The sequence below is a fragment of the Corylus avellana genome, chromosome ca9 (assembly GCF_901000735.1).
Source record: "Corylus avellana chromosome ca9, CavTom2PMs-1.0".
Lineage (NCBI taxonomy): Eukaryota > Viridiplantae > Streptophyta > Magnoliopsida > Fagales > Betulaceae > Corylus > Corylus avellana.
In genome coordinates this window covers 9899499-9913739 of record NC_081549.1, presented here as the reverse complement: position 1 = coordinate 9913739, position 14241 = coordinate 9899499, and the positions used below count along the sequence as shown (strand labels likewise).

The following is a 14241-nucleotide window of genomic DNA, read 5'->3' as shown; positions in this document are numbered from 1 at the left end:
CGCTACCTTGATAGTTTAAGGATAGCTTGAGCCTTCGAGCAGTGGTGCATTACCTTTGACAGCTCAATGAGCGCTTCGAGCCCTCATAACTCATAAGGTAGTGCGACCATCCCTTCTGATGGCCAACCACTGCCCCCTGCTGGTAAGCTACCCCTTGAGGGTTATTGGCCCATCTGATCACACACATTTGTAGTGACCAATCATCACTTTGAGAGTTTGATGGTTCACCATCTCATTAGCTTCTTTTATTTATTTATTTATTATTATTTTATTAGTAACGTAGGCTATGAAGGTTTGGTTGGAATTGTAGCCTTACATGGCCCTCAATCCTATGTACAAGGAACATAATTCTTTCGATTTTAAATGAAATAAATAATTTCAAGTCAAAATTTAAACTTAGTATCTAATAATATATATAAAATTAATATAAAAATTTTTAAATAATATAAAATAACGTACACAAATAGGAGAGAATCTTGTTGAGTAAAAACACCTTTGTCTGCATTCTGCAACCCTCTCCTATTCCTACGTTACAGATACCTTTGTTTGCAGCTTAATAAAAGAGATGTGGACACGACTCGACGGCACGCCAATTCCCGAGTCTGAGCCATGAGGCCTGAGCCAACTGTAACAGTGTCACTCTCCCGTGAAAGCTGCATTTTCAATCTCCTACCCCAAACAAAAAGACACTCCACTCCCTCCAGACTCCACTGCCCTGCTGACAAATATCATATTCGTTAATTCCACCACAAAAACCTCTCCCTCCTGAAAAATATCGTTTTGGTTACTTCCACCGCGATCACATCTCCCTCTCACAATCTTTTAGGCTTAATATCTAGCAACTTTTTCTCACAAAAAATCTGGACACGGGGAACTGGGAAGTGATAATATTTCCCTGCTCTTTTGTTTCTTCGAAACAAACTAAACTCCTTTCTTAGATTCCCTCGTCTCTTCTCCACTTCGTCTCATTCATAAACACAACGCTCCTCCGAGTTTACGTGAAAACATATAGCTTTGGATTCAAGTAAAGGTGATTAGAAGGTAGTTCATATCTCAAATGGCTTTGATTAGTGTTTAAGAAAACATTGCGAATTTTCATCTGGGTTCTCTTCAGTTTCTCTAAAATCAGTTGAAGTTTGCGTCAATTCTCCATATTTTTTATCTTTACGTTCCTGGGTTTTGTTAATTTTACTCTTGTTGAGTTAATTTTATTGGGATTCTGGTCAATGTTTTAGTAATTTCTGATTTCGAATCTGGGTGTTCATAATAATACTAACAAGTTTCACTTGGATTTTCCCAGATTGAAAATTTTCAACTGGGTCTGATCCAATTTTCGAAGAAATGTTGAATCTGGCATCGTTTTCTGGGACCAAGTCAATGAAATCAGTGAATGTGAGTTTCCGATTGCCGTACTTTACGCACTGGGGTCAGAGCCTGCTTGTTTGTGGCTCTGAGCCAGTGCTTGGTTCATGGAATGTGAAGAAGGGCCTCTTACTGAAGCCTGTTCATCAAGGTGATGAACTCATATGGAGCGGAAGTGTTGCGGTCCCGAGCGGGTTCGGGTGCGAGTACAGTTATTATGTGGTGGATGACGATAAGAATGTTCTGAGATGGGAGATGGGGAAGCGGCGTAAACTGTTACTGCCTGAAGGGATTCGGGATGGAGAGGTCGTGGAGTTCCATGACCTTTGGCAGGTGCTGCTTTGGTTCTCTTTTTTCTTTCTGATGCTTTATGAATTTTTAAGGTTTCTTTTTGTTCCTCCTGGGAGTACTATGTAGCTACTCAATGGAATCGAAGTCATTGCTGATATGTTTGGGTTCTATGAATTTATTTCTTGTGGAGATCCCTGCTACTGGAATCTCAGAATAATATGTCAGCTGACACCTTTTAGAAGTTCAATTTATAGAAAAGTGAAAACTTAATGTTATAATCAGCTCTTCCTAACGCTTTGTGCTTTGGTTGGTCTTTTGGGAAAGATGGAATTTTTATTTTTATTTTAATTTTTTTTATAATTATTATTTCTTTTAAAGCAAATCTAAAATCTTTTCACAGTTTGAAAACTAAGTAGATGCTCACTTTATTCTGAACGTTATGGTTTACTTATCTCTGCTCATTTAATTATACTGTTTGGTTGCTTAAAAGGGCAAGAGAGGAAAGCGTCTCTCATGATAGCCACTCCATCCCTAGTTTAGATTTTTCCTTTTAATTTATTTTGGGTCCTCGTTGTTTTTCAGCAATCAAATGGAGTATAGATAAATTTGACAAATTTATCCTTAATTATATGTTGTAATCATATCCTCTGTCTAAAATCAGTTTGTCCTGGTTTTTCTGATTGTGATACTAGAGCAAGGACAAATTTATCCTTAATTATATGTTGTGATCATATCCTCTGTCTAAAGTCAGTTTGTCCTGGTTTTTCTGATTGTGATACTAGAGCAAGCTTAAGTTGTTTTTTAATTAGGGAAACAGAAAATGATGGATGAAGAATGCTGGATTTTATGCCATAGATGTCAATTTGCTGACACTTAAATAGCTTTTTTTGAAGCACCCCCCCCATACATATTTATATGACAGATAGGGACAGAGGGTGGCACTTGACCTTGACTGGCTCTCAGTCAATGCCATCTCTAATTGGAGGCCACATAAGCTCAACTTTAATGTTTGGGCAAAGTTTGAAATTATGGCAGTTCTATTGGCAAGATTGAATCCAAGATTCAATGCGTTTATCACCATGTTCATGAATAAATTGCACCTTTCAGTATGTTCATAAGATGAGTTTTGATGCTCGGGGGAAAAAATAAAAGAAAATAAATTTTGATGGAAGAAACTTAAACGAATTTTGAAAGAAATTTAACATGAAGGTAGAAGATCAAGTACCTGCCATGGTAGGTACCATGGTGGCAATGAGCAAGAAGCATTCATAATCCATAACTTTTAAGTTTCCTTATTATTAATTTTTTAATCTATGAGAAATTTATATGCCATATAAAAGTGGCTGTTCAAAGTCTGTGGTGAAGAAACTATAGCCTTTACACATTTGAACGCAAAATTATTATATGTTAATATTAACTGTATACTGTTATACATAATATTACTATCTTCTAACTTTGCTTGATGCTGCAACTCACCTATCCCTAAGTTGGTTGCGATTTTTCTCCCCAATTTTGCGTAAGAGGATCTTCAAGCTATTTTAGCCTTGATTGGTTTAGATTCAGCTAGATCAGTTTTTTCACCCAAATAGCAGTCACCAGGCCTTGGGTAGAGATTTAACTATGGCTGTCTTTTTAAGATGAAAATTAGTGAACTGTGTTTGTATTTGCTTAGTAATGGTTAATTTTCATGGCTTGCTATAATTTACTCATGGTGGAAACTTTTTGTTTCTTGACATTAACAAATTTACTGAAAAGTTGTCATTATCAAATCCAGACTGGTTCTGATGATCTCCCTTTCAGAAGCGCATTCCAAAATGTCATCTTTAACAAAAGTTGGAATTTGAACATAGAGAGACCTCTAGGCACCATTCAGAATAAGCTGGAGGAAGGTAATTGAATGCAGTTTGTTCATTGCGACTCCTTATGTAATATTCTTTGTGAACTGTCATTTTGCTAACTCCATTTATTGTTTGTTAATTCTGGTTATCAGTAGATACAGTTCTCATCCAGTTCAAAATTTGCTGCCCAAATATAGAACAAGGCAAATCAGTATGAGCTCTTTTCTCCGGATGAGATTTTACTGTTTATATGAATAAAACTTGATACTTCTAAGTTCTGTTGGTTATCTTTTCCACCTTGTTTTTGTTAGATAACTGATGTTGGACTCATGCAGGTTTATGTGATTGGTAGCCATTTAAAGTTGGGGAAATGGAAGGTTCAGGATGGACTTAAACTTAGCTATGCTGGTAATTCAATTTGGCAAGGTGACTGTGTGCTGCGAAAGGGTGATTTACCAATAAAATATCCTTTTTGGTTCAATTATTTGATGACATACTGTATATTATTGTTTACTGTGTATATCTGCTAATTGTTACCAAAAGTATGCACATTCTCTCTATTTTCCTTGACGGTTGTTCCACATACAAGTTTAGTAAGTATGACAAGGCAGGAAACTTTTCTTTAGAAACTGGTAACAATCGGGAACTAAATGTTGGCTCCTCAGAGAATCAACCAAGATACATTTTCCTTTCAGATGGCATGTATCGAGTATGTTATCAAACATAGGTTCCATACAAGTGAATGTTGTGTTGCTCAAAAACTATTACTGTGGGTTCTTATTATTGATCTATTCCACTAGGACTTGCCTTGGCGGGGTGCTGGTGTTGCAATTCCCATGTTTTCTGTTAGGTCAGAATCTGATCTCGGAGTTGGAGAGTTTCTTGACCTGAAGCTACTCGTTGACTGGGCTGTGGATTCTGGATTCCATTTAGTTCAGCTTTTACCAATCAATGATACATCTGTGCATGGGATGTGGTGGGATTCATATCCTTACAGGTATATGCCTTCAATTATGGATTACGTGAACAAGCTTATTTGTCTTGTCTCTTTCATTTCTTCTGTCTTTGTATGTGTGTATCGGGGTTCTTTTTTTTTTTCTTTTTTTTGTTTAAGGTGGTGGTGTTGGGGGTTACTGATCGAGGAAATTGACATGTCCAAAATGTGCATTAAGTTGTGAATTGCCACACTTGACTATCTATTATTTCTGCTTTAGATCTGTAATTTAGTTTGGTTTTGATAAATGGGCATAACCTACAATTTTGTCCGGTTTAATGATTCCCCTTCTCCTGTGCTTCGCTATCAGACACTAATGATACCTTTTAAAATGTTTCATTTATAGTTTTTTCAGTGAGTTCAATACACTTGAGATTTTGTTATAATTTAACCTACCACTTAGTTTGGCTTCACAAATCCTCTGCTTCTTTTGTATTATGTGTTATTGTATGAGAAAGATATCTTTCACTTGTTTTTTCAGTGACTTCAAATATACTCGAGTATTTATTATAGATGTGCAATCGTGATCTGACAATCATTTTTCTCTCACCTCTCTTGGTGGTGCAGCTCACTTTCTGTATTTGCACTGCATCCACTGTACCTGAAAGTTCAGGCACTTTCAGAAAGTATTCCAGATGATATCAAGGTGAAGTGCATGACCTTTTAATTTTTCATTTAAACAGAATGTTATTGTGTTTTCCCATAATTTATGCAGGTATCTAAAAAGTTTTGCTTGCCTCGTTTTTTTCATTTCTTAACAGCAAGAGATTGAGGAGGCTAAACAACGATTGGATGGAAAGGTAATCACTTCAACATCTTATTCCTTTGATGTCATGATGACAGACATTTTATAGTTTACTCATTTAACATGTCAAATGTTATGTAACTTTATAAACTAGAACTTGGATGATGAGGATGCCTGTATTACTCGATACTCGCTTACAGCTGTGGGAAAGAAGATTACATCATAATGCGAACCGGTCTTTTTTTTTTTTTTTTTTTTTTGATAAGCATTATTAAAAGCATAAGGCGTCCCAAAGTATATAGGGAGTATACAAAAGGAATCACCTAACTAGAAAGAGAAAAGTAAATAAGAAAATCATCATAACTAATCGACAATGGGGACACAAACGCTGCAGTCTAAAGATACAAAGTATGAAAACAAGAGGATGTTATCGCTCTGTAAAAATCTTTAGTTCGTACTTTTCCATTGGTCACATCTCTAATAACTCATTCGTAAATTTATGTAGTTCCCCTTGAAACCCAACCTTCCACCTCCGTTCTTTATTTTGCATGATACTATACTAATTGTAGTGTTGGTCTACCTAAAAGTACAAAAATCCCTGAATGGTATCTTTATTATAGGTCTTGAAACTGAAATTACCACCTTTTTCTTTTTTCAATTGATAAGTTAAAATCACCTCCCAATTTCCCTGACATAACTTGTCTCACTCAGCTAGGTGCCTTTAGGTTCCTTTCCTTTTAAGATACAGCCTTTGCTAGTGGACTCTGGAAAGGAGACGAGAAATTGGTTCCAGATTCCAAACTGTTCTGCTCCTGTAACATTGAAAATTGCCTCTCCTACAATGAAAGATCAACCACAATCATAGCTGTTATTCACTGAACTTCAAACTGCAAAAGCATTTGGTGCCATATGTCCTTCAAGATTGAACCGTTGTTCAGTAGATGATCTACTGTTTTGTTGCTCCTTTGTACATATGACACCAATCCACAATATTTTTCATTCTTTAAAATATAGTTATTTACTGTAAGAATCTTTAGCAAGCAGCTTTCTATTTCTGATGGAAGACCATTTGGAGTGCCAAATGGTCTTCCATGGGAAAAAGCACCTGTAGAGCCCTCAAGGTTTATAATAAGAGTGAAGATCAAACTGGATATTCTTTTTTAACCTCCAGAATATTCTGTCCCGCTCTCTCTCCTACTCCCAACTTGAGTGCAATAAATCAAAAAGGGAATCCACTACCTCTAATTCTGAATCTTGCTTTGGCGATGAATTCAATTCAAAATGTTCATTAGGAATAAGCTGACAAGTTAAAGATAATGATTTTTGAAGTACATTAAATCTGTTGTATATGTAAGAAAACAATATGAGTCATGATTCTAGTCTATTTTTTTGCCCACAATCTTGATCTCAGCAATTTGAATGATTAGGAAAACAATATACGAACACAAGGACTGTTTATTGATAAAGAAACAGAAATCAGATTGGTCTGGATATTAAGAAACTGCAACTCGTATGTTATACTTGAGTTTATATCTTTAAATCAAAATTTCACTCATCTTGATCTGCGGTGATTGTCGTTCTTGTGATATAGTAATGACATAAGTTCATTCTTCCATCTATATATCACCTGTTTATACTAATATATTTGGGTTTGTATCGGTGCAGGATGTTGATTATGAGGCTACTATGGCTACTAAACTTTCAATTGCCAAGAAAATTTTTACCCAGGAGAAAGATTTGATACTAAACTCCAAATCCTTTCAGAAATTTTTTTCTGAGAATGAGGTCTTTCTGTGTTCTACTTTCTTATTATTATGAATATTATAGCAAATGATTAACATTCTGTCATTCTACTGATTGCCTTTTGCTTCTAAATTTTGACTTAATTGATTGTCAGTTGTGTTCTTTTAAAACTTAACTGCTATACTGAAATCTGTGTTTTGATTGGTAAGGATTGGTTAAAACCCTATGCGGCTTTCTGTTTTCTACGTGACTTTTTTGAAACATCAGATCGTAGCCAATGGGGTCGCTTTTCTCAGTATTCAAAAAACAAGGTACGCCTTGTGACTTCTTTTTGGTCAAGTTGAGAGTTGGATTATTTCACTGCAGTTTTAAGTCCTTCCATATACACAGCCACTTAATGAGATTGCCATGGTCCTTTCCCTTTAGTGCGTAACAACAATATCCCTTTTCCTACAGCTTGAGAAACTTGTCTCAAAAGACAGCGTGCACTTTGACATAATTCGCTTCCATTATTATATCCAATTCCATTTACATTTACAAGTAAGTGGAAACTTAATATCTGTCTCATATTTTCTACATCAAGTCATGCTGTTGAACAAAAAGGCTTCTTATTCTTTGGTACCATCACCTTTGACAGTTGTCAGAAGCTGCGGGATATGCAAGAAAGAAAGGAGTGATCTTGAAGGGAGACCTCCCTATTGGTGTTGACAGGAATAGTGTGGACACCTGGGTCTATCCAAGTTTGTTTCGGATGAACACATCTACTGGAGCACCTCCGGATTATTTTGATAAAAATGGGCAGAACTGGGGATTCCCTACTTATAACTGGGAGGAAATGTCAAAAGACAACTATGCTTGGTGGCGAGCTCGTTTAACCCAGGTTTTATTCTTTAAAAATAAGATGATCCTACCCTCAATGTGCCTTGGTTTGAGTACAATGTCTCTTTCCCTGATTTTGATGCATAAGCAAAAGGTTATTTTTCTTTGTTTCCTTGACAGATGGCAAAATACTTTACAGCTTACAGGATTGATCACATATTGGGTTTCTTTAGAATCTGGGAGCTTCCGGAGCATGCTATGACAGGTCTAGTTGGAAAATTTCGACCATCTATCCCTTTGAGTCAGGTAAAGTTAGTTTTCCTAATAAAAAAGCCAGTTTACTTGGAGAAATAATAAATGAAATAGGTGGTAGACAAATGTTGTCATTAAAAGAAGCAATTGTTTTTCATGTTATTATGGTGAATTTATGCAAAATTAATGCTTCTTCTGCAGGAAGAACTTGAAAGAGAGGGAATATGGGACTTTGATCGCTTGAGTTGCCCATATATTCGGCAGGAACTGTTACAGGTTACTGAATTTCCTTGTTGGCTGAAATCTGTTTTCTCTGAAGTTTTGTTAAATAATTGTAATTGACCTATGACTTCAATTTCTTTGTTTTAAAATTTTGCTCTGCACTTCTATACGGATTTATCTCTTTTCTCAATTTTCTTTTTTGATTCAGGATAAATTTGGAGATCATTGGACTTTTATTGCCTCAAATTTCCTCAATGAATATCAGAAACAGTGCTACGAGGTGATAATAATAGTTTAGTAGATAAAGGGATTTGGTAATATGTTTTCTTGATAACTCGTAATTAATTTTTGGAGGTATTTGTTATTTTATTATTTTTCTGTCAACTATTAAGCTGAGGGGCCTCACTATACCATTTTATGGGACCCTATATTTAGTTTAGGGAGGACTGCAACACAGAGAAAAAAATTGCTTCCAAGCTGAAGTCATGTGCAGAAAGGTCCTTGTTATTGGAGAGTGAGAATAATACTCGGCGTGATCTTTTTGATCTTCTGCAGGTGAGAACAATTCTCAATTTTTACCTTTTTCAAAAACCTATAACCCGAAACACTTCTCAAAACTTTACCAGACTCATCCTCAATTTTGTTATTCTCAACTCACAACCTGTTTTTTTTGATAATTTTTTATTGGATTATATATACTGGGAACTTTTCTCAAGTGTTCTATGGGTTGTTTTGAGTTGCCATTACTTGTCCTGGTCCTAGATTTGATCTGTTCAATTGTTCCTGCAGAATATAGTTCTTATCAGAGATTCAGAGGATCCAAGGAAGTTCTATCCTCGTTTCAATATTGAAGATACTTCTAGTTTTAAGGATTTGGATGATCACAGGTGCGTGAAATCTTTTTATTTTGGTAAAACTAGCTTATTTCTTACATATATATGGTCCTGATACAGATGCATTATTGCTAGTATGAATTAGAAACACTCAACTGCGGATAGATTTTGATATTTAATCATTTTGGTTACCTGTTCTTGGTACCAAAAAGAATTATCTTCCTGCTTTCCTTTTTCAACTCTCTCAAGATACTACCAATATAGCAGCTTACTTGCCATCCCGTGATACAGCAAAAATGTTCTGAAAAGATTATACTATGATTACTATTTCCATCGACAAGAGACTCTTTGGCGGCAAAATGCTTTGAAGACCCTGCCTGCCCTCCTGAACTCATCAGATATGCTAGCCTGTGGGGAAGATCTGGGTCTTATTCCTTCTTGTGTTCACCCTGTATGTTCATTGAACCATTCCCAATTCTCCCCTTTTCCTGCGAGGGGTTATCTTTCTTTTATATTTCTGATTTTTAGCTTATTATTGACCCAAACATAAGTGTCTTCTAACAGTTTAATTTTTGTGCAGGTCATGCAAGATTTGGGATTAATAGGTTTGCGCATTCAACGTATGCCAAGTGAACCTGATTTGGAGTTTGGTATACCATCTCAATACAGCTACATGACGGTGAGATCTTGTGATACTGCTCGTCTATCATGTATCCATTTTATTGTGGTGCAATATGGTATCACAAGAGTGGAATACTAAAAGTTATTTTGTTATGTAGCGTTCTGTAAATGGTATATAAAACAATTACCACAAGTTTAACAAACCCGACTTATAGTTTGCGAAGTTCTAAAATTGACCGTTTCCATATAACTACATGACAGTAAGATCTTGTCATACTTGGTAAATCATCAATTTTTTTAAAAGCTTAAGTTGATAGGAAATAGTAAATTTAATTATTTAATTAATAGTTTACACTCTCCCTCACTTGTAGGATTAGAGAACACGTGGAATGTTTAATTGAAAATGTGGAATAAATTGTAGAATTAAGCTTCGAACTTGGGACATCGGCTCTAATATTATGTTAAATTACTAATTATCCCAAAAGTTTGAAAGAAAATGATAAATTTAATCATTTAACTAATACTTTAACAATATTAGTCTATCTTGAGACTATTCTTTACGGGTGCAATTGGGTTTGCTATCCGAATGGAATACTAGGAGTTTATTTTTCCCGTATAGCATTCTGGTGTGGTATTTAAAACCATCTCACAAATTAAAACAAAATAAAATATTTTTCCTTGCAAAGTCTTCAAATGCAGTTGTTGAGCCAGAATTTGATTTCTGAGTGGCCAAGATTTGCAGTGATTATAAAGTCTGGAAGGTTTACAATGAAGCACTGAACATTTAGTTAAAATAGATAAATCAACATACATTTAATTGCTTTATATGATAGAAAGAATGCAATTTCATTTGTTCTTTTATGCATATAGTCATAAAATGTCTGTTTAGCATATGGCTTCATATGTAACATAAGAAAAATATGTAACAAATGCTAATAAGAAGTTCAATAATCTTGAGCTCAAAAAGGCTTCAATGATAAAACTAATTAAAAAGATAATATCTATTTTTAAAATAAAATAAAAAGAAATCAATATAATAGCATTAAATATTTGAAGACATGCCATAGAATTTCTTAAGATTCTAAACTTTGTTTACTTCGCATCTTTGTATGTATTTTTTATTCAACTTGTTGCCCTTTTACTTCCCAACCCCTTGCCTTAGAACCTTACAATAGTTATAAGTATAGCATGATAATAGAATAAGTTGGAATTTCAATAGAATTAAAAAAGAATGCAAAATGTTAATGTAACATATAATAATTTGGAAAGAGAGTTTTGACATCTCGCCACTAGTAGAGGCATGGGGCCATTTCTCTTTTTGTTATGCATGGAGGGGCATTTAAAGGAAACTAGCAAATGAATAAAGTTTGCTCCAATTGCATTTGGGGAGGCAGGATCCTTTCCCCTTCCGCTTTCCGCCACTACTAAAATGGATCCTATCTGTATTATGAAATAATGTTGCAAAAACACGGTGGACTTGTTTTGACTGATACCCGTAAACACCAATAGAATAATTTTATTTGCACTGAATGTTTAAACATTTCCTTCACTCGTCGTAAATTAATTATGTAATTTGTAGCTCTTATTATTTGTCATTTGGTTTGAAAGCTTGACCTTTCTACCATTGCCTCATTGGGTTCATCTTCATAATGTGTATCCTTTTTAATCATTGAAGTGACATCATGCTCTTGTAACAGCATCTGTGGATGGAGTTTGAATTTCTGTGTAGTTTGAAAAGCACAAGTTTTACCATAATTGCTGCTTGAATCTGATTTCATGTCAGCTATTGCTTTATAGTTTTTATATTTTTATATTTTTACTATATGTAAATATTTTGTTTTGGGCTTGAGGATTCCAGAATTTATAATGCAAACCATGTACGAAAGTTTACCAAAATTTTATTCCTTTTTCCTTTTCCTACAAAGCACAAAATTATGGGATTTTGGATATTGCAATCTGGTCCCACATGGTTAAAATCTCTCCAACTGAAGTTTTAGGATCTTCACCTTGTTTGTGATTATAATGTGTTGAGTAATGGGTAAGTGCGTAAATGTGTTACAGGTGTGTGCACCTTCTTGCCATGACTGCTCAACCCTGCGTGCTTGGTGGGAAGAAGATGATGAAAGAAGACGTCGATATTTTAAGCATGTGGTGGGATCTGACATGTTGCCACCTAGTCAATGTGTTCCAGAAATTGCACATTTCATTATAAGGCAACACGTTGAAGCCCCATCTATGTGGGCAATTTTCCCTCTACAGGTATCATAATGGTCATGTTAATAATGACCTCTTCAGTGCCCTGGTGCCTGTGGTTTGTGTTGGTGTTAGACATTGTGCTGATTGATAAAAGAGCAAATTATGTGTTTCGATTTGATGATCAGGATCTGCTAGCACTGAAAGAAGAGTACACAACACGCCCTGCCACGGAAGAGACAATCAATGACCCCACAAATCCGAAGCATTACTGGAGATACCGTACGTATTAAAATATCAGACTAAAGCTGCCAGTTTAGCTTCTTTTTTTCGTCATATATTTATTTTTATTCAACCTTAGTTGAAGATTTTAGCCTCTCATGACTACAAAATATCATAGAATGAATTGAATCATGAAAATTAAAAACTTACAACAGGAAATGGAGTTCAGAGCTCAAAAAGTCAGAAAAACATAAAAAAATACACTGAACGCGCCCCCTTCGTCCGTTTGCAATAAAAAGAATGATATTTATATTGTTACTTAGGATTTCAGCGCTGCCAGGTCGGACGAGTGCGCTCGATTGCATTCAGGCATGCTTCAGGTCTTCTGTGGCACACCGCAAGAGCGCTGCTTGCTTGGGTGTATGCGGGAGTGCGCTCGAGCGTGCATTGCTGGGCTCGAGTGCAGATGTGCTCGAGCGTGGTGTTGTGCTCTCGATCTCAACTTCTAGAATCTCACTTCTGCCTACTTTGCAATTTTCACATTAAGACCGCAGTTTTCTCCCAACAACCTGTAAAACATTAAGACACCAAAACTAACACAAACATTAGAAAATAATAAAACTAAAGGCTTAGCAAATGCAAATTAAGGGGCCCAAATATGCATTATTTGGTACTCATCAATTTCCAACTAAGATATTGGAATTGCATATTGTGATCTGGGATTGTATTGTTCTCAGGTGCACATGTGAGTTTGGAGTCTCTGCTGAAGGACAATAAATTGAAGGCCGCCATTAAAGATGTTGTACGAGGGAGTGGAAGATCATATCCTGTGGGAGAAAATGAAGAGTCAGCAAGCACAAGCAGTGAGAAGCAGCAGCAGGTTGCCAATGGGAAGGAAAAGCTCCCTCTCCCAACACGGTTTACTGCTGTTTCACAAGAGGAGAAGACTCTGGCTGTCCACTAGTCTCTCTCTACTCTCAGAAGAACACATTATGTTCACCCTAGGCAAGGCAGCTGTTGAAGTTGACCCTCTTTCCATATTTCCATACTTCTCAGAAACAGAAATTATCAAAATAAATAAATAAAAATTTGATGGGCATAAGTATATAATATGTTTCTTCAGCAGTGGCTAATAAAAATGTAGTTGCTAACAAAGTAGCAACAAACAGTGTAACAGCTAAATATTATGAGGTTGGGAGATTTTTTTTTTGGGTAATGTAGAAATAAATTTGTCATTAATGTACTTGATGAACCCACGTCCTTATGATTGAATTAAGATCTGAACTGGATAATATCCAGTTCCCTTATGATTGTATCTTTTCTAGGCAAAATAAATAAGAGAAATGTTGGAAATTTTATTTCTATCCTACAACTTTCTTTAATGTGTCATCACAATTTCAACTAATTTTAGAATTTTTTATTTTTAAACAAGGACTAATCTACTAGTTGGTTGAAATTGCCTGTTAGCATTGTGTCATATTTATAGAATAAAAACAATTGAACATCATTCCCACGACAGTTTCAATTGTTTGAGACATGAGAAAGATGTTGAGAATATTTGTTTTTGAAAAAAGTACATTTTACCCTTCAAAAGTTTTACCACTTTCTTTTTTTTTTTATTGTCTTTAATGTTTAAAAATTGACAATGTATTCCAATTAAGTTTCTAAAATTTTAAATATAGTCACTTTGTTAACCATTTCGTCTTTTTTTTTTTTTTAAAAAAAAAAAAAAAAAAACGAAAAATGGCTCATGTGTGCCGCACATGCGTTTTTTGGTGCAAAATTTCTATAACTGCCCCATGTACACTTGTTTAATTCCAAAATGCCACCATTTTTAAAAAATAAAAAATAAAAATAAAAATAAAAGCCAACACTATGGGCCATTACGGGTTGGCTGGCCACCCCATTCCAACTAGATGGGGGTGCAAAAGGGTCAACAAATGGGCCATGGATGGCTATGGCCAGCCCTTTCTTTTTTGGTTTTTCAAAAGATGTAGTTATGTTTTTCACTATTTTTTTGTAAAAAAAAACGAAGATTATTAACGGTGTGGCTACATTGAAAATTTTATAAATTTAGTTAAGATATTAAGGCGTAAAATTTATTTA

At 35.3% G+C, this 14241-nt stretch overlaps 1 protein-coding gene across 1 annotated transcript; it reads left to right on the top strand.

Annotated features, from left to right (window-relative positions):
* The first annotated feature begins 606 nt into the window (after positions 1-606).
* LOC132161819 (4-alpha-glucanotransferase DPE2) lies at positions 607-13499 on the top strand. Its single transcript, XM_059572015.1, has 23 exons — positions 607-1041; positions 1301-1695; positions 3428-3542; positions 3644-3702; positions 3827-3957; positions 4077-4200; positions 4292-4488; positions 5053-5131; positions 5247-5285; positions 6896-7015; positions 7183-7284; positions 7430-7513; positions 7611-7853; positions 7973-8098; positions 8246-8320; positions 8475-8546; positions 8702-8821; positions 9056-9153; positions 9391-9550; positions 9680-9778; positions 11782-11979; positions 12102-12195; positions 12873-13499. The coding sequence occupies exons 2-23, from the start codon at positions 1342-1344 to the stop codon at positions 13097-13099; spliced, it is 2916 nt and encodes a 971-aa protein (XP_059427998.1). The 5' UTR covers positions 607-1041; positions 1301-1341; the 3' UTR covers positions 13100-13499.
* Positions 13500-14241: the final 742 nt, after the last annotated feature.

Bases quoted from the DNA above. Each gene is read 5' to 3' on its own strand.
- LOC132161819 (XM_059572015.1), top strand. From the start codon at position 1,342: ATGTTGAATCTGGCATCGTTTTCTGGGACCAAGTCAATGAAATCAGTG. The intron at 7,016-7,182 runs GTCTTTCTGTGT...TTGATTGGTAAG, and splicing joins AATTTTTTTCTGAGAATGAG to GATTGGTTAAAACCCTATGC. The intron at 8,321-8,474 runs GTTACTGAATTT...TTTTTGATTCAG, and splicing joins TTCGGCAGGAACTGTTACAG to GATAAATTTGGAGATCATTG.